Source organism: Oryctolagus cuniculus, chromosome 7 (genome assembly GCF_964237555.1).
Source record: "Oryctolagus cuniculus chromosome 7, mOryCun1.1, whole genome shotgun sequence".
Lineage (NCBI taxonomy): Eukaryota > Metazoa > Chordata > Mammalia > Lagomorpha > Leporidae > Oryctolagus > Oryctolagus cuniculus.
This window is the reverse complement of record NC_091438.1, coordinates 118,425,077-118,451,989: the sequence shown is the minus strand read 5'-3', so window position 1 is coordinate 118,451,989 and position 26,913 is coordinate 118,425,077. Positions and strand designations below refer to the sequence as shown.

Below are 26,913 nucleotides of genomic sequence, written 5' to 3'. Positions count from 1 at the left end.
CTCGGCACCCCAGGACTTGGGGTCAAAGGCCGGTGGGCAGCTGTGGTTGTCGCTAGCAAGTCATGGGCTTCTTTAGCTCCCTTGGCTTCCTCCTGGGCCCTCATCAGTCACCATTGCTCTCTCTGCACAGTGTCCATTTGGTGGTGGGCAAGCCTTGGGTGGCCCCAGCCACTGTCAGTCAGCACTGAAGACTTACTTGTTGGTTGCAAGGTGGATGGGGAGGAGCACGAAGGGAACAGGAGAGCCTGGGGAGGGAGCTCTGGTTTCTCCAGAGAAGAGGGAGGTCAGCCAGGGTTGAGACCTGCGGCCTTCTGCCTGTTTCCCGATGGTGTTCGCCTGCTGGGTCCGGGGGAAGGCCCTGTTCTTGTCTTCCAGAGCCCAAATCAGGTTTTCCAAGGTCATACTCTCCGCCTCGTGGGCTGCATCTTTTTCAAGTCCAACAGGCCTCTCACTGATGATGATGGTCTATATGTGTGTGTGTGTGTGTACTTGTGTGCACAGGTGGGCGCGATGAACATGGGAGAATCCAGGCCCCCTTTAAATAAAAGAAGCAAAAATTACTAGCATGCAATTCAGTCTAGGGTCTTTGGAAGGGGACCGTGAAATAAGGCGCCTTGAAATGTTTACTTCCTTAGCGTCAGGGTAAAATCACACACGGATGTAGGTGAATGCTTCCTGCTTCCCTAGCAGATGCAAAGCTGTGTGTGACCACTTGTGTGCCCAGTAGACAGAGACATTAGCTAAGGCCGTCGGTGGGCCACGTGCTCCGCGCCAGGCAGGGGGGCAACAGGGCCCTGGGCGGAAGGCTTTATGCCTCCTAGAGTAGAGATGAGGAGGGCAAGGCCGGGGGTGGGGTTGGGTGGGGGCGTCTCTCCTGCCCACGTTCACTCAGACTAGTGGGAGGATGAGGTGGGATTTGCACTCAGGACTAGATGTCTCCAAATCTTTCCAAAACTCAGCTTTAAGTTACACATCAAACTGCACATGAAAGGATCCACTAAGTGAGACAGTGCATGACTGAATCGTGGGGGCGTGCAGATGATCTCGGGTGCCCAGAGGGCCAGCAGGGCGGGTGACCTTCCTGTCCTTGAACTCTCTTCAGAGATGGGGCAGGTGGATGTGTATATGGTGTGTGTAGGTGGGGGTTGGTTAACAGGTGTGCACATCCGGGCCATAGACTTTTTCAACAAAAAAGCTGCTCTTCCCCTGACTTGACTTCCTTTTGCCTCTCCTCCCAGGGCCCTACTCCTGCTTGAGAACACCATGCACGCAGGTGAGCTGGAGGGTCCGGGGGCTGCGGTGGGGGATGATGGGAAGGTTGGGGAGGGGCGTCACCCAGCAGCTAGAGTGCTAGATTGAGGCAGGCTCAGATTTTGACAACTGCCCAGGGTTCTGCGCATGGTCTGCCTCACCTGGAACAGGTAAACAACTAAGGGCTGTAGGCAGCTCTGCCACTGGCTTTGAGAATCTAGTGCCATGGCCTCTTGCACAATAGTTCTAGGGGCCGGGGTTGTGGCATAACAGGTTAAGCTGCCACTTGCGATGCTGGCATCCAATATGGGCATCAGTTTGAGTCCCAGCTGCTCTACTTCTGATCCAGCTCTCTGCTAATGCGCCTGGGAAAGCAGTGGAAGATGGCCCAAGTGCTTGGGCCCCAGCAGCCATGTGGGAGAATCAGAAGCTCCTGGCTCCTGGCTTTGGCCTGGCCCAGCTCTGGCAGTAATCATTTTGGGGAGTGAACTAGCAGATAGAAGATTTATCTCCCCCTACCCCTATAACTGTACCTTTCAAATAAATAAAATAAATCTTTAAAAAAAAGATGCCCCACACTCCTATATGTAGTTCTTGACATTGTAGGAGTCAGGAATTGGCAAAAGGCAGTTGGAAGATGTTCCAAACAAAGGGTGCTGCGTTCGCCTCGGGCCCTCAGCCTAGAGGGAGCAGGTTGTGGTCCAGGGAGGGGAGCTCAGGGGATACGGCTAAAGCCCTGGAGATCAAGGAGGGGAGGGGCGTGGGAAGAGGCTGGGGAGGTGAGCTGGACACTGTCACCAAGGGCCTTGTCACAGTGTGGGAGCCCTCAGCCTAGGGAGAGTGGAGAGCCACAGCACCGTGTCCACAGCTGGTGCCTGGCTGCATTTGTCTTCTTTTCCTCCCTTCCAGGAGTACTGCAGGGAGCGCAGCAGTTGGCTATTGAAGAGAAAGGGGCAGTGGCATTGAGAGACCTCCAGACTGGACATGGCTCTGAGTCCAGGGGCAAGTCTGGAGCTTGAAGAGCCAATGGTGCCACCAAGTGTCCATCCCCGTGGGGCCCTGGACTTAGCCTCCGGCACTGTCCCTGGGGCCAGCCCAGACGTGGCCCTCATTCCTATCTTGAATCCACCTCCAAGTCCTGGCTCGGCTCTCATCCCAGACCTTAATTCCACCCTGACTCCTGTCTCAGGGAGGGCCCTTGGCCTGGAGTGTGATAGCAACCCCAGCGCTGACGACAGCAGGGCCGTGGCTCCAGCCTCCTTCCAGATCGCCAGTTCCTTCTCTGGTGAAGCCCAGGTCCCGGATTCCAATCATGCCTCAGGGTCCGACTCCCAGGGGGCCCTCTGTTCCGCCTCCAGCCCCGTTCTGAGCTCTGGCTCCCCTGAGGCCACTGCTCAGAGCTCAGGGATCCTCTCTGGCCCAAGTGCAGAGGAGGCCCTCAAGTGCCTCTCTAGCAGGAATTTCGATTTGGGTCAGAGTAACACCAATCCTTCCAGACCAGAATCAAACCCGTTCATAAGGGCCCATTCAGGAGAGGCCCTGGTGCTAGGCCACTGCATCTCCCGGCCAAGCTCCAAAGCACTCCTCCTGCCAGCCTCAAATACTTCTCTGGATCCCAACTCCACACAGCGGCTCAGTGTGGCTTCAAGAAACGTCTCCAAGCTGGATCTGAACAGAGCTCCAGACTCAAGTGAGACGGTCACGCTGGCTGCCCATAACCTCTCCGGGTCTGTTTCCCGAGGCGCCTTTGGTGCAACCTGGAGCTCAAGTTCCAAGGGGACCATCGATGTGACTTCCAACAGCCACTCCAGATCCGATTTGAACATGACCCTCACCCAGGCCTCGTGTGTGACCCTGATCCCTGGCTCCAGCGATGGGATCAGCCTGCACTCCAGCGTCCAAGGACCCATCGCCTCCCTCTCGCCACCCTCCTGCATGACTCTGATCCTGGGCTCCAACGAGACCCTCAGCGTGGGCTCCAGCTTCATGTTCAGTGACACCTCGACCTTGACCCTGAGCAGCCAGCAGGATTATTCCGAGGACAACAGCATCCGCACCATGGTCCTTGATGACAATCTGGAGAGCTGGGGTGAGAGGGCCAGTGTGGAGGTGGGCCATCTCCCTCTGGGGCTCCCCACCACCCACGCTGGGGACAGAGACACCATGGCCTTCCGAAGCATCCCGGATGGTGAGTTAGGCATGAGTGGGCGACAGCCCTAGAAATCTGCATTCAGATCTATGGGGCAAGGAAGGGAACAGAGAGGAGAGAAGGGAACAGCAGGCCACAGATAACAGACAGCATGTCAGCATGTTTATTTCAAGGGAAAGATCTAACACTCTCCTGCTGGTAGCTCTGTGACCTGGGGCAAGCTACTAAACCTCTCTGAGCTTTAACTTCCTTAGCAGTGATAGCACATATGATAATACTTCTGTTCTCTCCAAATTATTGGCCTTCCATTCGAAGTGCACACTTCTTTCTCTCTGGGTAAATTTCACACCTCATGTCTCTGGCTAAAGTTTTTTTTAAAAGATTTATTTATTTGAAAGTCAGAGTTACACAAAGAGAGGAGAGGCAGAGAGAGAGAGAGAGAGAGAGAGAGAGAGAGAGAGGTCTTCCTTCTGATGGTTCACTCCCCAGTTGGCCGCAATGGCCGGAGCTGCGCCAATCTGAAGCCAGGAACCAGGAGCTTCTTCTGGGTCTCCCATGTAGGTGCAGGGGCCCAAGGACTTGGGTCATCTTCTGCTGCCTTCCCAGGTGCATTAGCAGAGAGCTGGATTGGAAGAGGAGCAGCCGGGACTAGAACCGGCGCCCAGATGGGATGCCAGTGCTTCAGGCCAGGGCGTCAAGCCACTGTGCCACAGCCCCGGCCCTCTGGCCAAAGTTTGAGCAGTGGAGCAGGCAGGCTGCAGGCTCAGCTCACGTCTGCTGGGTCTTGGAGGTTCTCACCTGATGAGGCCCTGTCTAGAGCCCGCGCCTCACTCCTGACATGCAGGAGTGCTATAAATTAATGCCCTGGCAGCTTCCAATGCTATGACTATCTTCCACCAGTCCATTCGTGTTTGTTCATGCACCAATAGCATACGGTGATTTTAAAACAGTGACCGTGGTTTTGTGACATTGTATTCCTATCTGCTAGGGTGAGAATTCCTCTTCCAAATTCTCCTCAAAATTGACTTAGCTCTTAATAGACCTTCATTCCTCCAAACACATCTTAGGATGTCTAGGTCTTCAAAAAATCTTGCTGGTATTTTTATTAGAATTTTATTCATTTATCTGCCTATTTGAGTTTTCCTTTACACAGGATATTTGCTTTACTAGAATTGAAAGAAATTCTCCATAAAGGTCTAGTACATTTTCTGATGATTAATCCTAGATATGATATGTTTTTCTGCTGTCATGAATCATATCTTATTTTCTAAGACAATTCCTACTTGGTACTGAGAGAGGTCTTCCATCTACTGGTTCACTCCCTAAATGGCTGCAACTGCCGTCAGTGAGCCAATCAGAAGCCAGGAGCCAAGCACTTCTTCCAGGTCTCCCATGTAGGTGCAGGGGCCCAAGGACTTGGGTCATCTTCTGCTGCCTTCCCAGGTGCATTATCAGGGAGCTGGATGAGAAGTAGAGCAGCTGGGATTCTAACTGGTGCCCATATCAGATGCCCCCATTGCAGGTGGTGACTTGATCCATTACTCCACAATGCTGGCCCCTAGAACATTTTATTCACCCCCAAAAGAAACCCTGTACCTTTTAGACATCACCCAACCCAAGACCCCAGCCCTAGGCAATCATGAATCGATTCTCTGAGTCTTCAGAGAGAGAGAGAGAGAGACAGAGACAGAGACAGAGACAGAGAGACAGAGAGGTCTCTCATCCACTGGTTCACTCCCCAGATGGCTGTAACAGCCAGAGCTGAGCTGATCTGAAGCCAGGAGCCAGGAGCTTCTTGCAGGTCTCCCACGTGGGTGCAGGGGCCCAAGCACTTGGGCCATCTTCTACTGCTTTCCCAGGCCATCAGCAGGGAGCTGGATGGGAAGAGGAGCAGCTGGGTCTCAAACCCAGGCATTTGGGTATGGGATATGGGTGTCTGAGCTTCTAGGCCAAATGCCTGCCCGATTACTATCTTACATAGTGTTCTTGTATTCACTCAAGTGTTAACCTCGTTCCTTCCCTTCACCATTTACTGCATCTCAGACTCTCCACCAGGGTTTCACTTCTTCCCCGTCTGAAGTAGGCCCTTTCGAATTTCCTTTAGTGAATTTTGCTAATGGAAGACTCTTTCGAGTTCAAGTTTTGTCCTTCATTCTTTTTCAGAATTTAAACAGTAAAATCTCGTAAGAATGTGCGTTGTTCTTTCTGCCTCCTCTCAGCATTTACCCTCACCTGGTGCATGATGTATGTTTTTGGTCGTTATTGATCTGTCTGCCTACTCCCATTAGACTGTGAGTTCCATAAAAGCAAAAATTTTGTTCGCTTTTGCTAACTGCACCTGGAAGAGTTCCCGTCACATAGCAGATGCTTAATAAGTATTTGCTTAACTGTGAAAAGAAACTAGGGCGGGCATTTGGTGCAACAGATAAGAGCAAGTGCCTGGGTTCTAGTCTCACCTCTGCCCTTGGTCCTAGTTACCTGCCGGTGCACACGCTGGGAAACAGCAGGTGATGTTCAGCTAGGTGGGTCCCTGCTACCCATGTGGGAGAGCTGGATTGAGTTCCTGGATCCTGGCTTTGGCCTGGTCCACTCCTGCCTATTGTGGGCCTTTGGGGACAGAGTGAACCAGTGGATGGAAGATCTCTCTCACTCTTTCTCTCTCTCACATACTTAAAAAATAAAAGAAAAAACTTACAGAAAAGTTCAAAGTATTGGATAAAATGTTTTGCTCTTCCTGGATCACATGAGAATAAGTAGCCAGATGATGTTCCCCACCCATGAATTTCAGAGTCTTTCTCTCTCTCTTCTCTCTCTCTCTCTCTTTCTCTTCCTTCCTTCCTTCCCTCCTTCCTTCCTTTTTTTTTTTTTTTTTTTTTGACAGGCAGAGTGGACAGTGAGAGAGAGAGACAGAGAGAAAGGTCTTCCTTTTTCGTTGGTTCACCCCTCAATGGCCACTGTGGCCGGCGTACCGCGCTGATCCGATGGCAGGAGCCAGGTACTTCTCCTGGCCTCCCATGGGGTGCAGGGCCCAAGGACTTGGGCCATCCTCCACTGCACTCCCTGGCCACAGCAGAGAGCTGGCCTGGGAGAGGGGCAACCGGGACAGAATCCGGCGCCCCGACCGGGACTAGAACCCGGTGTGCTGGCACCGCAAGGCGGAGGATTAGCCTAGTGAGCCGTGGCGCCGGCTTCCTTCCTTTTTTAAGATTTATTTTTTTATTTATTTGAAAAGCAGAGTTAGAGGGAGAGAGAGAGGGAGAGGGGGAGGGGGAGGGGGAGGGAGAGGGAGAGGGAGAGGGGGAGGGAGAGTCAGAAAAAGATGTCTTCCATCTGCTGGGTCACTCTCCAAATGGCTGCAGCCACCAGGGATGGGCCAGGCTGCCAGGAGCCAGGAGTTTCTTCTGGGTCTCCTACACTGGTGCAGGGGCCCAAGCACTTGGGTCATCTTCCACTGCTATCCCAGGCCACAGCAGAGAGCTGGATGGGAAGAGGAGCAGCCTGGACTTGAGCTGGCACCCATATGGGCTGCCTGCATTGCAGGCGGTGGCTTAACCTATTAGGCCACAACACCAGCCCCACAGTATTTCTTAGCACCAGAAGGAAGAAACAGATTCCCCCGTCAGGAAGTTGCTCTCAGTACACAGCTGCCACCTACCCCTCAGCCCCCACTCAGCCATCACCCATTTTCCTAGCGATGTTCGCTGGAGCTGAAGGCCCGGATCCGCCTCTCTCGTCTCAATGTCCCCTGGTCCCGTGCGCCCGGCCTCCTCCAGGCCTGGCTCCGTGTCCTGGACACGACTGCAGAGCACAGGCCACTGTTTCCCTGTGCCTGGGTCTGGGGCTGCTCAGGTGTCCTGGTGACCAGAGCCGGGCCATGCGCTTCGAGGCCAGGTGGTCCTATTGCACCCGCCCCAGCTGCCGGTCCCGGCTGCTTTGTGCCCTTGCTGGTGTTCATAGCATAGGGGAGAAGGTTGCTGCCGCTGATCTCACTGGGAAAGCCCTGTCCCGCCCTGGGTAGAGGCCCTGTTGCTCATCCGACGTTCCGTTCGTGCATCTGCGTCTGCGTCGGTAGACAAGTGGTTTCCTGCCTCACTCAGTGGCCCACCCTGTGCTGCTTCCCTTTGTCTTCCATTTGATCAGGGGAGCCCCTTCCCCTTTGACACGGCCCCCATCATTCCTGGAGCCCTCTCCCTCGGTTTCGGTACAAGAGGTCCCAGACTCCTCCTGGGCACTCCCTGCAAGGAGCCTGGCTCATTTCAGACAAGGATGGGTTGAGAAGCCAAGATCTTGGCTCTAGCTCTGCTCACTTCGTCCTCTGGGCTCCATCTTCTGCCAGCGTCCGGTGGCAAAGATGACCATGGAGTTCCAGGCACTTGGAGGCCCTCGTGAACTTGACCTCAGAGGGAGAGACCGGCTCTTCTTTGGGGTCCCTCTCAACCCTTAAATAAAGGGCTTTCCTGGTCCTACTCAGCCAATTGCCCGTCCCTGGACCAGTCACCATGGCCAATCATGGGTTCCAAGCCCCCTGTGGAGGAGGAGTGGTGGGCGGGGCGTGCAGGATTCAGCCTCACCGGCTGCATGGAATGGGCAGCCTCCTGGAAGAAAGCAGAGGAGGTCAAGGCTGACAACCAGCCCATGCCTCACCGGGCTTTACTTAGGGATTGCAGCTGCTGGGAGAGGGAAGAAGGCACGTGTGGGGGCAGTGCAGTGGGCCTCGCCGAGCCTGGAGGCCAGCAGGGGCCTCCCTGAGGAGTGGCAGGCAGGGGAGGAGACCTGGAGGCCAGTGGAGGCCCAGGTATAGGAGACCCCCTGTGCAGCAGGGCCCTGAGGGGGTTGCTGGGGGTGGGCGAGGGCTTACGCTGGGGAGGGAGATGGGGAGCGGTAGGGATGACTAGGAAGGGCCCACAGTGAAGGCCCCCCCCCACCCCGGAGCCCCTACCCATTTCACACTGCAGGAAGTGGGTACCACGGGAGGGTTTTGGTGGGGGGGGGGTGACTAAGCTCGGTGTGGCTGCTGCGGGAGGGAGCAGTGCAGGGTCCGGTGGGGGAGGGGCTGGGGCTCTGGCACCCTGGGCGCACTGTTTACCCTCCCTCCCCTCTCCTCCTCCGGACGTGATGCTCAGGAACCTTCAGTGAAGTGACTTCGCGCCTGACGAAGGGGCCAGACAAGAGAGAGGTTGGTAACGGAAGGGCCCTGGCACATCTCCTCTGGAGCCCCCACCCTAGCCCTGAGTTCCCAGCTCCTCTCCCACCCCCACCCCCCCAGTGCTCTTTGCCGTCTGTGGCCCTGACCTGTCACTAAACCCTCCAACTTCTCACTTGTCGCCTGCACTGACTCGTGTCCTCCCTAGATCAGGGGTTTCTGTCCGTCGCAGTCACAGCTGTATCCTCAGCCTCGAGGACAGTGCTGGCTACATAGTAGGTGCTCACTGAAAGATCGTGGGTGAGCCCTGGAAAGGACACCACGGCTGGAACTGAACTTTTTCAGGACACAGTCAGACCCACCCCAGATCAGGCCCATGCCTACAGGAGGCCTTGGGTGGCCAGAGCCTGGGCCAGGCAGTGGCACACTGGGGAGGGCCAGGGGCAGACTGGAGCAGCCGGTCAGCAGGAGTGACCCACAGGACTGAGGACAAGATCGGCTGGTGGACGGCGGGTGGATCCACCCAGGCCAGGGCTCAGGGAGGGAAGCCTTGTCCCCAGGCTGCTTCAGAGACAAGCTCCAGTCTTGAGCAGTCAGGACGGGGGCTGGGGAGAGTCTGGCGGGAGTAAGAGACCCTGCGTTTGGGCGGCATTTGTCCCCACCCCCTGGCATTCTTCTAGTCATCTGCCTTGCTCTTCTACTCTGGTCTTTTCCTGCTCCTCACACACCAGATTCACTCCTACCTCTGGGACTCTGCACCTGTCTCCTCTGCCAGGAAGCTGCTTCTCACCCATCAAACGGGCACGGAAAAGTTGAAGTGAGGCCTGCGTTAGGTAATGCATGGTGCCTGCACAGACGAGACTGATTATTACTGTCATTTAACACATTAGTGAGCGCCTACTATATACTAGGCACTGTTTGAGGCACCCAGGATACAGCAGTGACCTGCCATTCCAGTCTTTTCCCTTGTCTTTGATGTGGCTAGCTTTCTACTCACTCAGGACTCAGTCTAAAAGTCACCTCCTCCGAGAGGCCTTCCTGGACCAATTCAGTCTGAGTCAGCCACTCTCCTCCATCTCTCTTGCAGTTTCAGTTGTCAGTTACTGCCTAACAAACTACACTGGAACTTGGCACTGTGACTACTGGGGGAGTCAGGGTTAGAGGGGCCCAATTTCTCTGGAGTCTGAAGTCCACCGGGCTCAGCAGGGTGGTTGTTCTGCTCCATGTAGTATAGATTGAGGTCACCTGGGGTGGAGTGGGGGGAGTCTGGAACATCCATGATGACCCCTCACCTTCCAGGGCCTCTTTCCACACGGTCTTCCATTCTTTCAGAGCCTAGCTTGGGCTCCCTCAGTGGGATGGAACTCATGGCTGCCTCTAACCCCACACTCTCCATGGGTTTAACTTGCTTCACTTTCTCCACTAAATGAAGTTGATTTGCTTGTTTCCTGGCTATCTTTTGGCCTTCTGCTGTAAGATAATGGGAACTAATAGACCATTATTAACATGTTCCCTCCCTCAATGGCAGAATGCTGTGGTCTGTCTTGTGAGCACTTGAAAGCCTTAAGAAGTGTTGCTCCTGGTGGAATTTCAGATTGAGGGGTAGGGACCTTTTCTGTCCCTCCCTAAAGTTACCTGGAAAAGAGGGAGTGCTTTACAGCCCCTCATATGTGGTCCTCTTCCACATGCTGGCTTCCAGGATTCCCCCTACCCTGATTTTCCCCAGTCCTCATCCCACCCCAAGTCGGGGCTGACATCTAGGGCTCATTTGCCCACAGGTGCCAGATAATTAAGGGCATGTGGGCTCAGTGGGGCTCACATCCTGAGGTTTCGCCTTCTGCCGCCCCCAAGGTGGAGAAGGGCATCACCCTCCAGAAGAATCAGGATCCGCTGGAAGGGGGAGAGAAGAAGACCATGATGAAGAAGATGATGGTGCGGGAGCCACATGCGGGTCTGTGGCGCTGGGGTGGAAAGGGGGCTAATTCTCAAGTTCAGCCACTGAAGAGACTGGGGGGGGGGTGAGGTGGGAAGAGGACAGAAAGGGAGATGGGGAGCCAGGACACCTGGACGTGAGCCTCAGCTCCACTCCGTCTGCCCTCCACCCACCTGAGGAAGTTGGATGACTCTTCTCTGAGCCTCACTCTTCCCATCTCACAAAGGGGTATGACGTACCTGTGTCATACAGGTGTTGGAAGAACACAGCCCAATGGCTATCGCACTGCTAATCCTTGTGCACCTGAGCAGTTATTATTATTCTTATCCCGGAAATTCCTCCTTCCTCATCCCCTTGCTGAATACAGTCTCTGCCCAGCTATCCAAAGAGTAGCTGGGCAGGGATAACCTCTGAGCTTTCCAAACTTGCACTTGGCTTTGTGACTCTCAAAGAGACAGAGGAAAAAGAATCCTTACCCCTCTACCTTCATTTCCCTAACTACTGTGTATAGGAACTAGATCAACGGTGAGGATCTGAAGGACACTTTTCTAGGTATCCAAGCAGTTCTCAAAAGCTGTGCCTGGTGTCCCTCGCTTGGGGCCAGGCTGTACTTTAAACACGCCTCCCACCGTGAGGTCATGGGAGACAGTTCTGGGGCCTTGGCTGGCTAGGGCTGGGGTGTTCTGGGCGAGGGCTCAGCATGGGGTTCTGGCAGTGAGCTGGCTCTCAGGCCCCTGGGGAGGGCCAGGCAGGATGTGGAGCTGATGGGAGCTCCGCCCAGGCTGCCGTGACGGGGTGGTCTGCACCAGTACCCCCCGTCATGGGCCCCTCTGTGGCCCCCTGTCCAGAGGCAGATCCAGGAGGAGCCGCTGGATTCCCTCTCGAGCTCCGTGCGGCGCCAGGCCATGGAGACCCTGACGCAGCTGAGGTGCCCACAGCCCCTCTCTGTCCCCCGCCCCCCCCCCGACCTCTTCCCTCTTCTCGGGGCCCTGCCTATCTCTTCTAGGCCTCTCCTCTGTACCCTGGACCCTGCTCCTGCGCCCTTTCCTGGCCACGCCCTCCACACCCACTCTCCCCACCTATCTGTCCCCTTGGGGATCTGAACCCCAGGCTGCCCCAGGCCCACACCCAGTGCCTCTGTCCCAGCCTCGCATCCTCAGCCCAAGCCCCTCCCCGACCGGGCACCTTGGCTTTCTGTCTCTCGGCAGTCACACCCAGCCCATCCTGGGTGTGCGTGAGCGGTCGGAGCTGGTGAACACGTGTGTGCAGAGCGTGTTCTCCCTGCCCTCTGTGCAGGCCATGCAGGAGAAGGACGAGGCCAAAGCTGAGGTCATCCAGGTGAGGCGGGGTCCTGTCGGGGAGGGGGCCCTCAGGGCCCTCGGTGCTGTCAGAGTGAGAGACAGGCTGGCCAGGAGCAGCAAAGGCCTCTGGGAGGAGCTGTGGGTCTGTGTCGCCTTGGGTCAGTCCCCTCCATCTGATAGCCGCCCCCTCCTGCCTATGAGCGGTAGGCTAGCAGAGGCCAATATGGCCAGAGTGGGTGGCCAGGGCAGGGAGGCCACAGGAAGGGGCTGAGACCAGAGAAGCAGAGCCTCAAACCGCTGGCATGGGCATCTTCCAACTTCTGGGGGTCCTCCCGGAGCAATGGGCAGAGGATGGGCGGACTGGGGCCAGTGGGGTGATGGAGCGAGCTGGGTCTCAGGTCAGGGTGGGGCGTCTTCAATCATGCTGAGTTAGAGGGTGGAACAGTAGGAGGGAGATGGTGCAAATGGATATAATCAAAGAATCTCACAAATACGTGCAGAATCGTCCCAGGGGTGAACGTCCCAGACAAGACAAATGCTCCGTGCTGCACAGAGCCTGGAGGGGGCATGGCCTAGATGGTGCCAGGGGTCACCACGCTGGAGCGGAAAGTGAAAGAAGAGCTAACTAGCTGGGCTGGCAGAAGGAGTGCTGCAGGCAGAGGCCTGTGGGCACGGGCTGCGTGGTGACCTCGTCCACGCGAGGCGAGAATTCTGAGAAGCGAGCCTGCACACACACACACACACACACACACACACACACACACACACACACACGAGGCGGCTGGATTCTGGGGCGCATGCGCTGAGTGAAGACCTGCGAAAAATGCAGAGAATCTGCAGTGGGGGAGGACATGCCTGCTGCAGTTCCAGGTCTGGCCAGCAGAGGCCAGTGCCGCACAGCTATCAGCGGCCCTTGGAGGTCGTAGCTGGCAGTGAGGTTTGCGCGGTGGGGGTGTTGGAACGTTTTAGCTTCAGAGGGTGTGCGGACTATGGAAGCCTGGTCAGTGACAGCATAGCAGACAGACTGGGGGCCGGCAGAGGGAGGGGAGGCAAAGGAGAGAGGGTCTTCCCCGAGTGCATCAAACCCGCTGCCCAGCCTGTGTCTGCTGCCTGCGCCCGACAGACAATTCCAGGAAGGTGGTGTGGCCCAAGGATGTGGGCTCTGGACAGAGGAGGGAGGCTCCCTCAAAGGCAACTTGGAAAATCTGTTTGGGTCTAGGAGCAGCCCTGCGACGGAGAGTCAGAGTACTCCCCTGGGAGATGATGGACGTGAGGTTGACCCTGTCCTCAGCTAGCTCTCCTTGTCCTAGAGCCTTTCCCCTCCAACCCCTAAATCATTCCTTCTTTGTGGAACTTCTTTGTGGCACGAACGTGGACAAGTACCTCTTCGCTTGCAAAGTGAGAAAAAGTTTGAGGACAGAGTGATGGGGCTGTGCGTGCTGCCAGGCACGTGCTCCTGTGTCCCCTAGCAGGTCTCAGTACGTGCTATGCCTTTAAGGTGGGAGCTGCAAGCGCTGTGTCTCATTTCTCAGTAAGGAAGCTGTAGCCCTCAGGAGGGAAGCTATTTGCCCAATGTCAGGCATTCGCTTGCTCTCAGAGGTGGGGCCAGAAAGCAGCCCTCCTGGGTCCAAGTGCCCCCTCCCCTCCTGTCACACGCAGGGGTTGTCTGGGGCTGGCGTGGGCTCCGGGGCCCCCTAGCAGCCTGGGCTCCTCCTGTCCGCAGACACTCTACCATCAGACCCTGGACGCTCTGCAGAAGCTGCTCAATGCTCTCTTCATTGAGGACCCCACTCCGGCTGGGCTGAAGAGCATCTTGGAGGTGCGAGGGGTGGGGCGTGGGCTTCGGTGGAGAAGGAGGGGAGAGCGGGCATAGGAAAATGGGGAGCAGGCTAGGAGCAGCGGGGGGCTGCACCCAGGACTGGTTTGACTTCAGCATGTCCTCTTGGGCCTGCGCAGACTCCCACCCCTCCAAGCTCTGTATCCCCACGCAGCTGCAGCTGCCCTGGTGTCTCCACTCTCTCCACCTTGTCCTGTCTCTTTCTTTCTTTCTTTCTTTCTTTCTTTCTTTCTTTCTTTCTTTCTTTCTTTCTTTCTTTTTTTTTTTTAATTTTTTGACAGGCAGAGTGGACAGTGAGAGAGAGAGAGACAGAGAGGAAGGTCTTCCTTTGCCGTTGGTTCACCCTCCAATGGCCGCCGCGGCTGGAGCACCATGCCTATCCGAAGCCAGGAGCCAGGTGTTTCTCCTGGCCTCCCATGGGGGTGCAGGGCCCAACCACTTGGGCCATCCTCCACTGCACTCCCTGGCCACAGCAGAGAGCTGGACTGGAAGAGGGGCAACCGGGACAGAATCCGGAGCCCCGACTGGGACTAGAACCCGGTGTGCCGGCGCCGCAAGGCAGAGGATTAGCCTAGTGAGCCGTGGCGCCAGCCTTGTCCTGGCTCTTTCTTCCATCCTCATTGCTCTCTGTCTTTTCCCTCCCTCCTCACTGACTGCCTTCTTCCGGTTTGGTTAGTGCTCATCTCGGTTCTTGGGACCCTGGCCCCTCCCCAAGCCCCAGGAAGAGGAGGGCCATGCTGAGTTGCCTATAGGCCCCTCCTGCTGACTGGCAAAGGCTGGCTTGTCCCCCCAGCGCCCAGCAGCAGGGGCTGGCAGCCAACGTCAGTTCTAAGTCTTGCCCTTGTCCCCACAGCCTCTGGGGCCCTGGATGAACTCTGGGAAGGCCCACGAGCGAGCGCGGGCTGTCAACAGCAACGTCTCTGTGCTCAACCACACGCTTCTGACCCTGCCCTTCTTTGTGAGTGACCCCTGGGAGGGACGGACTCCCTAAGGAGACGCCTGCAGCTCAGAGGGTGCTATTGGGGCAGACTGCCTGGGGCTGCTCACTGTATATAGCATGATTGAACCCCTAAGAGTCAATCCCTAAGACTGTGACACCCACAGATGTCCTCGGGGTTCCCGGCGCTGGGTGTCCTCCTGGGGAGGCTCATCCTCCGTATCGGAGACCCTGACGAGGAGATTGGCCGGGAGGCCCTGGACGGCATCATCATCCTCTATACCATCCTGGAACTGCAGAAACGTAAGCTCTCACGGCGGCAGGCTTGGGAGTCAGCTGGAGCCTTGGCTGCCCTAGGCACGGTTCGGAGTGGGAGGACACCAGCGCAGGGCTCGGTGGGGACCGTGGAGGCTGGTGGGAAGCCTTTGTCCCCACAGAACCAGGGGGCAGAGTCTGCCAACAAGCCCGTTTGGATATAAGCGATTCTTTCTGCCTGAACTCTAGCTCATCCTTTCAAGCTTCCAATGTGACTGTCACTTTCACATTTCCACGGCACCGTGTATGCCAGGTGTGATGGCCCAAATGTCTTGTTTTCTTGTCTCTCTTCCCCTCAGAAGAGGAGGGCAGGGCTGTGTCTTGGTCATGGCTGCTTTTCCAGGTCTGGTACATGGTGGGACTCAGTGGGCATCTGTTGATGTAGGAGGGAGAGCATTCGTACCTGCAGCTTCCGGGAGGGAGCTGCTGATGTGGGACGGCTGACACAGGTGCCCTTCGCTACTGCACCGAGAGCTGCACAGGCTCGGCTCTCTCGCCGCCTTCCTGTCTCCATTTCTCCAGAGTTCTCCCAGCTGGGCCCCAAACCCCAAGGAGCTTGGCTTTTTGTTTATACATCACTGTTTATGCTCCATATAAACTTTTTCTATACTTTTTATTTATACTCCACTGACTCTGGTAGCAGAGTGACCAGGGCGCATGACCTGGCTCCAGCCCTTCCTAGCCGTGTGACTTCAGGCAAGCACTTTGCTTATCTAGGCCCGGATCTCCTCATCCGTGAAAAGCGTATTCCAGAATGCATATCACGCGTAGGCTTTGTGAACTGTTCAATGAGATCGTAGGTGAGAGCACATATAAAGAAACCTGTGCCGTGTGGCGCAGTGTACGCACTTGTCAAACCCCATTCCCTGTCGCCATTCCTCTGACCTGCAGGGCGCCGAGTGGTGGCCCTGCTCTCCTTGATCTTTCGCATGGGGCCGGAGAGCTGGGCTCTGGGCTGTCATCCGCAGGGCTGGGAGCGCCTTGTGCCTCCTGAGTGAAGGTGCACAGTCGTCAGCCTCGAGGGGAGGAACGGTAATGACCGAGTTATCCAACACCTGGTTAAATTCAAACCCCAGATACATAAGGAATAACTTTTAATATAGCTAAGACACATTGCACCAAAACTTATTTGTCTACCTGAAGTTCAGCTTCAACTGGGTATCCTGTATTTTATCTGACGACCCTGGCCGACCCCGCACCGTGAGGTCCTGGAGCAGTGACATGGCTCCTAGAGGTCCCTCTGCCGTGGAAAGCAGCATGGCTAGGATTTGAGCCTAGGTCTGCTTAATTCTGGGTTTCATGCCCCTTCCCTGTCCAAACAGCACACAGTGGGTGCCTTCGTGGCCCTCTGCTGCACCTGTGTCTTGCATACCCGGAGGAGATCCAGGTGGGACCCAGACCAGGCTATCGCAAGGGCTGAGCAAGTGTTCCTGAGATATGTTACATTCATCAGAAGATGTGGCACCACCAGATGCCGGTGCTTTGAGGGATGCAGTAGTGAAAAAAGATGAAGGACGGGGCCAGCGCAGTGGCTCACTTGGTTAATCCTCCGCCTGTGGCACCGCCATCCCATATGGGTGCTGGGTTCTAGTTCCGGTTACTCCTCTTCCAGTCCAGCTCTCTGCTGTGGCCCGGGAAGGCAGAGGAGGATGGCCCAAGTGCTTGGGCCCTGCACCCGCATGGGAGACCAGGAGAAGCACCTGGCTCCTGGCTTCGGATCGGCACAGCGCCGGCTGTAGCTGCCATTTGGAGGGATGAACCAACGGAAGGAAGACCTTTCTCTCTGTCTCTCTCACTACTGATATCTCTACCTGTCAAAAAAAAAAAAAAAAAAAAAAGATGAAGGAAACACCCCCTCCCCTTGGTAAGCTTGGGTTCTTGTTGTCAGGGAACAGTGAGCAAAACGAACAGTAACATGTACAGTAAGTCAGGTGGAGATAAGGACTAAAGCAAAAAGGCAGAGGAGGGGGTTGGGACTGCTTGGGGGTAAGGAGATTACAGTCCAAAGACGGTCTCATCCACTAGAGGATAAAATCTTAGAGCCACGCATGGCCGAGATGTGGGACAATAGGGACCCTCATTCAGAGCCAATAGGAACATCATGGCTTCCCACTGTGGCAAATGGCTCAACAACAGCTCCTGAAGCTGAGCCCATGCCTGTGCTACGGCTCGGCCTTTCCACTGCTAGGAGTGTAACGAACACGAGTGTAGAGAGATTTGCCGAAAGACACGCTCTCGAACGCTGACAGCTGCACCGTGCAGAATGGCTGCCAGCCCCTGTCCATCACTGGTAGAACGGATGTGTATATTTTCATGTCCGCAGACCATGCAAATGGTATGGCATTAAGAATGAATAAAGGAATGAATGAATGAAGACCGGGTGCCGCCGTGTAGATACCTCTCATCCCCTGGCGTGTTTTGTGCAGAGGAAGCAGATCCAAAGGAGAACATAGTATACAAGTCCGTTTATGTTAAGTTCAAAAGCAGGAAACTCTATCCAGGGGTTGAGAAACCAGGCTAGCAGTTGCCCTGGGCACGGGAGTGGGACCGTGACCAGAAGGGACACCCAGGAGGGGCTTCTGGGATGCCGAGCGGGCTCTGGTTGCTGACCTGGCGCCGGCCACCTGGAGGTGTTCCCTGAAGGAACTGATTGCTCTGGTTCCGCAAGGTTTGGGCGCCAGGTTTACTGAGAAGTTAAAAAATGAACTCCAGGGTGGCCAGGCCTCGCTGAGAAGGTCCTCTCCTTGCAGGAGCCAGAGATAAGGAAGAGACCAACAAGAAGGAGCTGTATGAGAGCAACAAGCGCTTCCTGGGGCCCTACAACCCCGTCAGCCCGTGTCAGAACATCCTGCGTGTGATCGCGGTGACTGTCGGGCGGGGCGGGGGGCACCCCGGGCCTGTGCTGGAAACCTTCCCCCACCACACAAGCACGAGGGCGCCCTCCTGCAGGCGGTGCCAGGGCACGGTGGCTTCCTATCCCCCGATCCTCCCACTGTTCTGAGGGTAGGGCCCTCGTTGCCCCTAGTTTTGTAGCTCCAGGGAGCCAGGTGGGGTCTGGCCCTCAGCGGCAGGACCTCTGTGCCTCTGTTTCAGGAGTTTGGAGACTTCCTGGGGCCCCAGCAGGTGAAGGACCTGCTGCTGGCGGCCCTGGAAGGGCTGAAGGGCAGTGCAGAGGCGCGGGGGAAGGACTCGGGAGAGACGGTGCAGCTGGCCTCGGAGGTCACGCTCAGCTCCGTCCTGGAGTGGTACCGCCACAGGGCGCTGGAGGTGGTAAGGCCCGGGGCCGGGGGCTGGGCTGTCACTGGGGTCTGGCACACACGCTCCTGTCCCCTGCTGTCACGTGGGACAGCCCTGGCATCGTGGTGGGGCTGTGGGCTCCTGGAGCACCCGGGCGGGAACTGGCTGGCACTCCTGCCTTGCAGGTTTCTTTCTCTGACCATAGCTCGCAAAACTGCACTCCTGGCATGACTGGGACAGGGCAGGGTGGCAAAGGTCCTCTCTGCCACCACCACCCTGTCTCCCTTCCTGCTTCTGTCATTCCCTTCCCCCCATGTCTCCCTCCTGCCCCTCACGGCTGCCCTGGCTCTGCTGCAGATCCCGGAAATCATGCAGGGCATCTACGTGCAGCTGAGCCACATCCAGGAGCCCCGGGCCCGCGAGGTGGCCCTGCTGCCCGTCTCCCTCCTGGCCAGCTCCTTCATGACCGAGGTCGTGGTGGCCCTGCTCATGTGCCCCCTCCCGCTGGACAGGTACCAAGTGAGGGGGCTCCCAGTCACTGCATGTCCAAGGGTAGCAGCAGCCCCACCCTGAACTGGCAAACCTCCTCCTGCCCAGAGAAGCGTGTAGCCCTTCCAGAGTGCCCCTCCATGATCTGCAGGGCGTGTTCAACCACTGAGCACTGCTGGGTGTCAGTGCTGAGCCTGAGCCCGGTCGCTCCTCCTCACCACAGCCCCGTTCTACAGACGAGGAAACTGTTTCTTGCTGTGAGCACTCATCGAGCAAGCAACAGAGCAAGGACCTAAACTTAAGCTGACTGACTCCCAGCCTGGAGCCTGTTCAGTGATGTCGCTGAAAGCAGGCTGAGGGTGTGTCCTGACCCTGCTGGTGGTCTTGGGCAGCCTGCCTGCCCAGAGAGTTTTCTCCCATAGGCAGATGGAGAAAATGATCCCCATGTTCCCACCCAGAGAGCAGTCATGGCACAGCTGGGCCGGCGCATGGCCAGGCCTGGGACTGTGCAGGGGCGCCTCCTCCGCCATTGCCCTAAGGGAGCTCGTGGTGCCATGGGCCTGATGTGGCCTGTCTGGCCCAGGAAGGGCTCCCACAGCTTCTTTGGCTGATGGAAACAGTGCAGTGGGGGAGGCACACTGGGGAATGATTGTTTGAGAGTCAATGTAAAGGCTCTGTGTGCAGAGCTGTGCACCCGAGGTGTGCAGTAAGGACAGTGACGTTGTACGTAGAAACCAAGATGACCACTTGGGATGGAGAGGGCCCCACTGATCCCCACCCCCCCGCCAGTCCTCCTGCTTGCAAGAGAATCATTGTTTCTGATAGCACCACCTGCCCGGGGTGTGCTTCCTCCCACCACTAAATACTCAGACTCCCAGAGCCTCCCAGGGGGCACACTTGGCATCACAGTCACCCAGTGTCAGGAGCCCCTCCTTGCAGCTGTCCCAGGAAGAGCAGGCACAGGACTGAGGCCAGCTGGGCACCAGGGTCTGGCATTGGAGGAGCGAGGGCCTCCTTAAAGTTTGCGCTGCCTGGCTCCCTTTCCTTACCCTGGTGTTGGCCCTGGGTCTGGAAACTGGTGTCTTGGGCTTGAGTGTGAGGGAAGACAGTGCGGGCGCTGAGCTGGCCAAATTGGCACAGGCCTCACCAAGACCGGTATCTCTCAGCACGACTCTGGAGGGTTTGCTTCCCTGGTGCCCACAGAGGCAAATCCAGCTGTAGGAGTCCCAGGTTCCTCAACGCTTATGGCTCTCATCTGCCCCTAGTGGTTCTTGGAGTTAACGTACAGCTCCTCCCTGGCCCGATGCAATGTACCCATTCACCACCTTGCTTGGTGTGAAGCGGTCATTTTTGCTGGAAGCAATGTTGCCTAGCAACATAGTTGACACCTATCTTTATCAGGTTTCTAGGGGAAGGTGGGGGAAGGGCTTTGTTAATGAACCCTTTAGCACACAGCCCGACCAGTACTTTCTGCTCTCTGTGATGGCAGTGCTGCAGGCTGGCATTTTGTGGGCCTGATGCTTTGGCCGGCTGGGGTGCTGCCTTCTGTGGAACAGTGGTGGGCGTTCCCTGATGCAGGCGAGGAAGGCAAGATCCAGGCCCCAAAGCGGGTGGTGGCCTCGGTTCTTTTGCTCCTTGGCGTAGAGGAAGGAGCAAAGGCTTGGGAGGCAGCAGATCTGGTCACGTCTTGGCCCCGCAGCTCCTTGTACCTCTCTCAGCCTCCATTCCACATCTGCACATTGCACATAACAACACCCACCTTGAGGGTCATTGTGAGAACCCAGCGGCCTTGCATGTCCCCGGAGACTTGCCTGCCGCCTGGTCTACAGCAGCTGCTCCATAAATTTTTGCTGAAGTAGAACTCGTGTGTGAAGCACCTGGGAAATAGGATTTCAATCACTGTTAGCCCCCTGCCTCTGGGGCCGGGCTTCCTGGAGCATGCCTTGCTGGCTTGCCCGTGGATGCCACTGCACTGGCTTCCTAGCTTGCCCCTTGAGAAACCGTCTTGGGGCTGGTTGGGCCCCCACTGCCCTGGTGCCCCTTAACCCCATCACTCCACCACTTGGCAGCAACGGGGCAGAGATGTGGCGGCAGCTGATCCTGCGCAAGCCCAGCTGTGACGTCCGAGACCTCCTGGACCTGCTGCTGACCAGCCTGAAGGAGAAGCCCGTCACTAAGAAGGGCCGGGCCTCCATCGTGCCTCTCGCGGTGAGGACCCGGCTGCCTGCTGCCACCACTGTCTCTCCACCCGCGCCCGCTCCTCCTTCCCGCCAGGCTCAGTGCACCTGACTTCCTGTCCCTCCCCGCCCACAGCCAGCAGCGAGCCAGCGGCCTTGCACTTGGCCAAGGACTTGCCCTCGGGGTTCTTGCTTGTGATTCAGTGGACCTTAGTGTCAGTGCCCCCTGTGGTGACAGCAGCAGCCTGGGATGGTGGAAACGGAACCCGAGGCAGGCAGCCCCAGACCTTAGTCTAGGTCCTGATTTTGCTGTGTTACTATTTTGTGCCCTGGGTAGTCACTGCACCTCCCTGAGGCCCAGTCTCTCCTCCTGGAAAGAGAAACAAGAGTATGGGCCCCGCATGGCAGCTGGGGAGGTTAAAGGAAATGACTCGTTCCTTCGTTCAGGTGATACAAATTGGCGAAGTGCTCCTGGCCGCCTGGCCAAGGGCGGCTCCTGGTCAGGAAGCCTCTTCTCTGCCTGGCCCCACACCAGCGTGGCCCACGTCAGCTGGCTGCTCCCGCTCCTGCCCCTCCAACCTGTACCAAAGCCCAGAGTCTGCTCCCCTCAATAGCTCCAGTGTAACCACTTGTGTTGCCAGGCCCTGCGCCCCACGAGAGCCTCGCCACACTCCAGGGTCTCCTTGCTCACTTTCTGCCAGCCTCGCAGGTCTTGGTCCAGACGTCATACCTCTGCTGTGTTATCTTCTGTCACAGGGCCTTTGCACATCTGTTCCCTCTACCTAGAATGGTCCCCACCAAATTAACTTCTACTCATCCCTCAGCACTCCTTCAGGCCCTGTGCGCCTGACCTGCCATCCCCAGCCTCCATGCTGGTGGGTGAGATGGGACCTGAGGGGCCAAGTGTGAAGGTCAGAGCCAGGCCAGACCTGGAGTTAGAGGGACAGATGGAGAAGCTACCCAAGGTCACCCAGCCTCGAGCGCAGGGCTAGGACTTGAGCCAGGCTCCCGCTTCAGGCTGGCACTTGCTTCTCCCTGCTGCTGGGGCGAGGGCAGTGTAGTTTAGCAGCCCAGGGCGAGGAGCCCGGCCTGGCACCCCCTCCCCCCATACTCTCTGTGCCTGTGCTGTCAAGGAGGATGGAGCAGGGAGCAGGACAACAGAAAACCTGGGTTTGAGTTCCAGCTCTGTCCCCAGGGGTCTGGGTGATCCTGGCAGTCACTTCACCCTCTTCACCTGCAAAATAGGGTCAGGCCTTTTCACCTCTCCCTAAGTGGGATGGGGCGGTGGCGGGGGGGCCTCCACTGCGATTCTTCCAGGGTTTCTAAGGTCCCAGCCCTGGGCCATAGCTAAGAGAGGGGGCTTTCATTACTGGTCTGGGGCAAGACCCACTAGAGAGCCAGGGGTCAGGGGCCTGGAGGTGGGGCTGGGCACCCTGCCCCAGGCAGGAGAGCCGGAAAGGTGGGCCCACAGCACCCCCAGCCTCCCCTTTGCCCCCAGGCAGCCAGCGGCCTGTGTGAGCTCCTGTCCGTCAACAGCTGCATGGGCCGGGTGAGGCGCATCTACCCGCAGCTGCTCCTGGCACTGCTCATCCAGGTGCATTACCACATTGGCCTCAACCTGCCTAGCCGTGCGGCTGCCCACAAGGACGCCAAGAGTGCCAAGAGCCAAGCACAGCCTCCTGTCTTCGTCCCTGTGCGGTACGCTCCTTTCCCTCTCTCTATCCTGCTAGCTGGGGAGGGCGTGCGCCAGCGAGGGCAACCAGGGAGAGACAATGTGTGAGCACCTGCTCTGTGTGCCTGCCACTGGGCTGAGAGAATAACCCTCCCCCAGGAGTTCCCCTCCCCCAGGAGCTCCCCCTCCCCCAGGAGCTCCCCTCCCCCAGGACCCAGGAGCTCCCCTCCCCCAGGACCCAGGAGCTCCCCTCCCCCAGGAGCTCCCCTCCCCCAGGACCCAGGAGCTCCCCTCCCCCAGGAGCTCCCCCTCCCCCAGTACCCAGGAGCTCCCCTCCCCCAGGAGCTCCCCTCCCCCAGGACCCAGGAGCTCCCCTCCCCCAGGAGCTCCCCTCCCCCAGGACCCAGGAACTCCCCTCCCCCAGGAGCTCCCCTTCTCCAGGAGCTCCCCTTCCCCAGGAGCTCCCCTTCCCTAGGAGCTCCCCCTCCCCCAGGAGCTCCCCTCCCCCAGGAGCTCCCCTCCTCCAGGAACTCCCCTCCCCCAGGAGCTCCCCTTCCCCAGGAGCTCCCCTTCCCCAGGAGCTCCCCTCCCCCAGGAGCTCCCCTCCCCCAGGAGCTCACAGCCATTGAAGTTCTTATCCTCCACCCCTAGAGTTTGTATTTTTAAAAAGAATTTATTTAATTTATTTATTAATTTGAAAGGCAGGCTGATGGAGAGAGAGGGAAGGGGAGAGATAGAGAGACCTTCCATCTACTGCTTCACTCCCCAGATGTCCAAAACTATCTGGGCCAGGCTGAAACCAGGAGCCAGGAGCTCCATCCAAGCCTCCCATGTGGATGGCAGGTACTTGGGCCATCTTCCTCTGGCTTTCCAGGCACATTAGCAGGGAGCCGGATCAGGAAAGGAGTTAGCCAGGACTTGAACTGGCGCTCTGATGTGGGATGTGGGCATCCCAACAGCAGCTTAACCCACTGCACCGTAGCACCTGCCCTGAGATGCTGTTTGCGTCAGGTGTGTGTCATCTCATTGTCAGTAAGTATTGGAATAGGCAACATGCGCCTTGGTGCAAGCTGGGAAGGCATTCTCCATGCCTGTCCCGTGTGTGTCTGTTTTCCATCACTGTAATCAAACACCTGAAGCCGAACCACTTTATAAAGAAGAGAGGTTGATTTTGGTTCACAGTTCTAGTCCAAGGACAAGGGCCTGCACCTGGGGGCGGCTTTCCTGCTGGTGGAGACCCAAGGTAGCTCAGGTATCGTCTGGCAGGGCGGGAGAGTGTGTGTCTCCTCTCTTGTTCAGTCCTGGGGGCCACACCCTGGTGACTGGAACACAATGGCATTAAGTGCCCACCCTCCTAATACCTCACAGTGGTGCCAGGGTCTAATACAGAAACCTGTGGGGGAGACCCTCCCTTCATACCACGGTATGCCACCTCCCCGTGACCTTGCCCAAAGACCCTGTTCTTCCATGCCCTTCCGGAGATGGCCTATGCAGGGATTAGAGCTTGCACTTATATTCTCTATTTTTTTTAAAGATTTATTTTTATTTGAAAGATAGAGTTACAGAGAGGTACAGAGAGAGAGAGAGATCGAGATCCTCCATCCTCTGGTTCACTCCCCAAATGGCTGCAATGGCCGAGCTGAGCTGATCCGAAGCCAGGAGCTTCTTCCAGGTCTCCCATGCGGGTACAGGGGCCCGGCCACTTTGGCCATATTCCACTGCTTTCCCAGGTGCATTTAGCAGGGAGCTGGAATGAAAGTGGAGCAGCTGGAACTTGAACTGGTGCCCACATGGGCTGCTGGCATTGCAGGCTGGGGCTTTAACTTGCTGTGCCACAGCACTGGCCCCTATATTCTCTATTTTTTACACCAGAGGTAGCGTACCTTAGCTGGCTACACATTTTTGCTTTTATCACATGCTGTATCTTGGAAATCTCTGCTGCAGAGCTGTCTGTGGTGTTCTAGGTACAGAGTTCCAGTGCACCTACTGCATCCAACCAGGCTCCCCTGCCACCCGCACTCTCAGCCAATGCTACAGCCAGTTTTTCTGCTTTCTGCACATGCGTGATTGTGTATGTGGGAAACTTCCTGAAAGCAGAATGGGCACAGCAAAAGGCTGCTGCATAAAGTGTGAGGGTGGCATGGCAATGCATGCTGGGAAGGTTCTCATCCATTGAGTGAGGAAGAGGAAGAGGAAGAGGAAGAGGAAGTAATTCCCGAAGCGCCTGGCACACCAGGGGGACCCCCACCTACAGGGTCCAGAGTGTTCACTTCCCTGCACTCTGGCCAGCACAATGGGTCCTGAGAGAGTTTTATCTTTGCCAATCTGAGCTGAAGTTTTAGTTTGCAGTTCTCATCTGAGTGAGGTCAAGGTTTTGACGGCATTTGTGTTTCCGTTTCTGTGAACAATCTGTTCTTGGCGCTTGCCCAGTTTCATATAGGGCTGCTGGGGATGTTTCTTAGTGATATGTGAGAGCTCTTTATATATGAAGGCAACAGACTGGGCATTTTTATTTCCGTGTGTTGATCTCTTAACCTGCAATTATTTTATTATTTTGTCTTCTTTTGTCCTTAAGAAACTTCAGCTTTCTTGTTTTTAAAAGATTTTATTTATTGGCCGGTGCCGCGGCTCACTAGGTTAATCCTCTGCCTGCAGTGCCGACACTCTGGGTTCTAGTCCCAGTCGGGGCGCCGGTTCTGTCCTGGTTGCTCCTCTTCCAGGCCAGCTCTCTGCTGTGGCCCAGGAAGGCAGTGGAGGATGGCCCAAGTGCTTGGGCCCGGCACCGCATGGGAGACCAGGAGGAAGCACCTGGCTCCTGGCTTTAGATCGGCACAGCGCTGGCTGAGGCGGCCATTTAGGGAGTGAACCAATGGAAGGAAGACCTTTCTCTCTGTCTCTCTCTCTCACTAACTCTGCCTGTCAAAAAAAAAAAAAAAAAAGATTTTATTTATTTATTTGAGAGGTAGAGTTACAGAGAGAGGGAGAGAAAGAAAGATCTTCCATCCACTGGTTCACTCCCAAGATGGCCACAATGGCCAGAGCTGGGCAGATCCGAAGTCAGGAGCCAGGAGCTTCTTCCAGGTCTCCCATGCGGATGCAGGGACCCAAGCACTTAGGCCAACCTCCGCTGCTTTCCTAGGTTATAACAGAGAGCTGGGTTGGAAGAGGAGCAGCCGGGACTTGAACTGGTGCCCATGTGGGATTCTGGCACTGCAGGCAAAGGCTTAGCCCACTATGCCACAGTGCCAGCCCCCAGAAACTAGCTTTCTACACAGCCAAGTTTCTCCGTCCCTTCCTCTCTGACTCCCGTTGTGTGTTAGGCTCACACATTGTGTTCAGAAGGTCAGAGAGAAAGCAGCTGCACAGCTGGGCTTGGTGTCAGAAGGCCCTGGGTTCAAGTCGATGACTTCGTGCTTTGTACTCTGGGTGAATTGAGTTCACCCCCTTGGCAGTTGATTTTCTTGCCCATGAAAGTGAGTGGTTCCTGCCCCAGAGCAAAATCACAAGGGCCAAATAGGACGGTGTCCCAGTGCTACACCACGTGCTGGCCGTGTGGCCTGGTTCTGGGCCCCCCCACGCTCCTAAGTGCTGCCTGGGGAGCAGCGCCCTTGACTCAGAAAGCTGGGGGTGGATAACGCTGGGCAAAACCAAACAGGAGGAAAGGAAGGGCGCGGGCACATCGTGGGAGAGGTCTCTCTGTGGAGTGACGCAGGCCGCGGTTTCCAGCATGGACAGCTTGGCTCCGCCAGGACCACAGGAGGGGCTGGAAGAGAGCCTGCATGGCCATCTCAGCTCTGTGTCATGGAAACACCTGGGAAGCAGAAAAAGTAGAGGCGGGTGAGGTCCAGGCTGAGGGGACCAGAAAGGCCACAGGCGCTGCCTGGCTGCAGTGGGCTGAGCAGTGCCCCCCACCGAAGATATGTCTGCCTGGAACCTGTGACTGTGACCTTGTTTGCAGAAAGGGTCTTTGCAGATGTAGTTAAGGATCTCAGGGTGAGAGCATCCTGGATTAACCGGCCAGGCCCTGCATCCAATGGCAGGTGTGCACAGGAGAAGAGAGGAAACAGAGACCCGAGGGTGCAGGCTGTGAAGATGCACACATGGGGTGAGCAGTGAGGCTGCCAGCAGCAGAAGCTGGGAGGGGTGAGCCAGATCCTCCCCTAGAAGCGTGAGAGGGTGCAATGCCTAGACTTTGGCTATCTGGCCTCCAGAACTCAGAGAGAATACACCTCTATTGTTTGAAGCCACCCAGTCCTTGGTGATTTGTATAGCAGCCAGCAGAAGCCAACACACCAAGATATGGCCCCCTCCATGGGCCCAGGGGAGTCTTTGGAGTTCCAGCCTCCAGTGAGAAGATGGAGAGGCCCTCAGTGCACACAGGGGCGGCGGGGGGCACCACAGGGAGTGCCAAGTTAGCTCTGCAGACACCAGCCCCGCTGCCCCTGGTGTGGGTTTGGAGGATGCACTGCTGC

General features: G+C 56.7%; 1 protein-coding gene across 9 annotated transcripts in view; it reads left to right on the top strand.

Moving 5' to 3' along the window:
- Nucleotides 1-26,913, top strand: part of MROH7 (maestro heat like repeat family member 7) — a 50,286-nt gene that overhangs the window by 6,425 nt on the left and 16,948 nt on the right. For 7 of the 9 annotated variants that reach the window (XM_051856439.2, XM_051856436.2, XM_051856438.2 and 4 more), the window contains exons 2-15: nucleotides 1,239-1,273; nucleotides 2,161-3,439; nucleotides 8,524-8,576; nucleotides 10,395-10,475; nucleotides 11,325-11,404; nucleotides 11,685-11,814; nucleotides 13,501-13,596; nucleotides 14,468-14,572; nucleotides 14,719-14,854; nucleotides 17,617-17,729; nucleotides 17,960-18,136; nucleotides 18,461-18,615; nucleotides 20,662-20,800; nucleotides 22,268-22,467. In XM_051856439.2, the coding sequence (XP_051712399.2) occupies nucleotides 2,236-3,439; nucleotides 8,524-8,576; nucleotides 10,395-10,475; nucleotides 11,325-11,404; nucleotides 11,685-11,814; nucleotides 13,501-13,596; nucleotides 14,468-14,572; nucleotides 14,719-14,854; nucleotides 17,617-17,729; nucleotides 17,960-18,136; nucleotides 18,461-18,615; nucleotides 20,662-20,800; nucleotides 22,268-22,467 (2,669 nt within the window). In that variant the 5' untranslated portion in view covers nucleotides 1,239-1,273; nucleotides 2,161-2,235. The remainder of the gene's footprint in view (nucleotides 1-1,238; nucleotides 1,274-2,160; nucleotides 3,440-8,523; nucleotides 8,577-10,394; nucleotides 10,476-11,324; nucleotides 11,405-11,684; nucleotides 11,815-13,500; nucleotides 13,597-14,467; nucleotides 14,573-14,718; nucleotides 14,855-17,616; nucleotides 17,730-17,959; nucleotides 18,137-18,460; nucleotides 18,616-20,661; nucleotides 20,801-22,267; nucleotides 22,468-26,913) is intronic. The other 2 variants (XM_051856440.2, XM_051856441.2) reach the window with 2 other exon arrangements.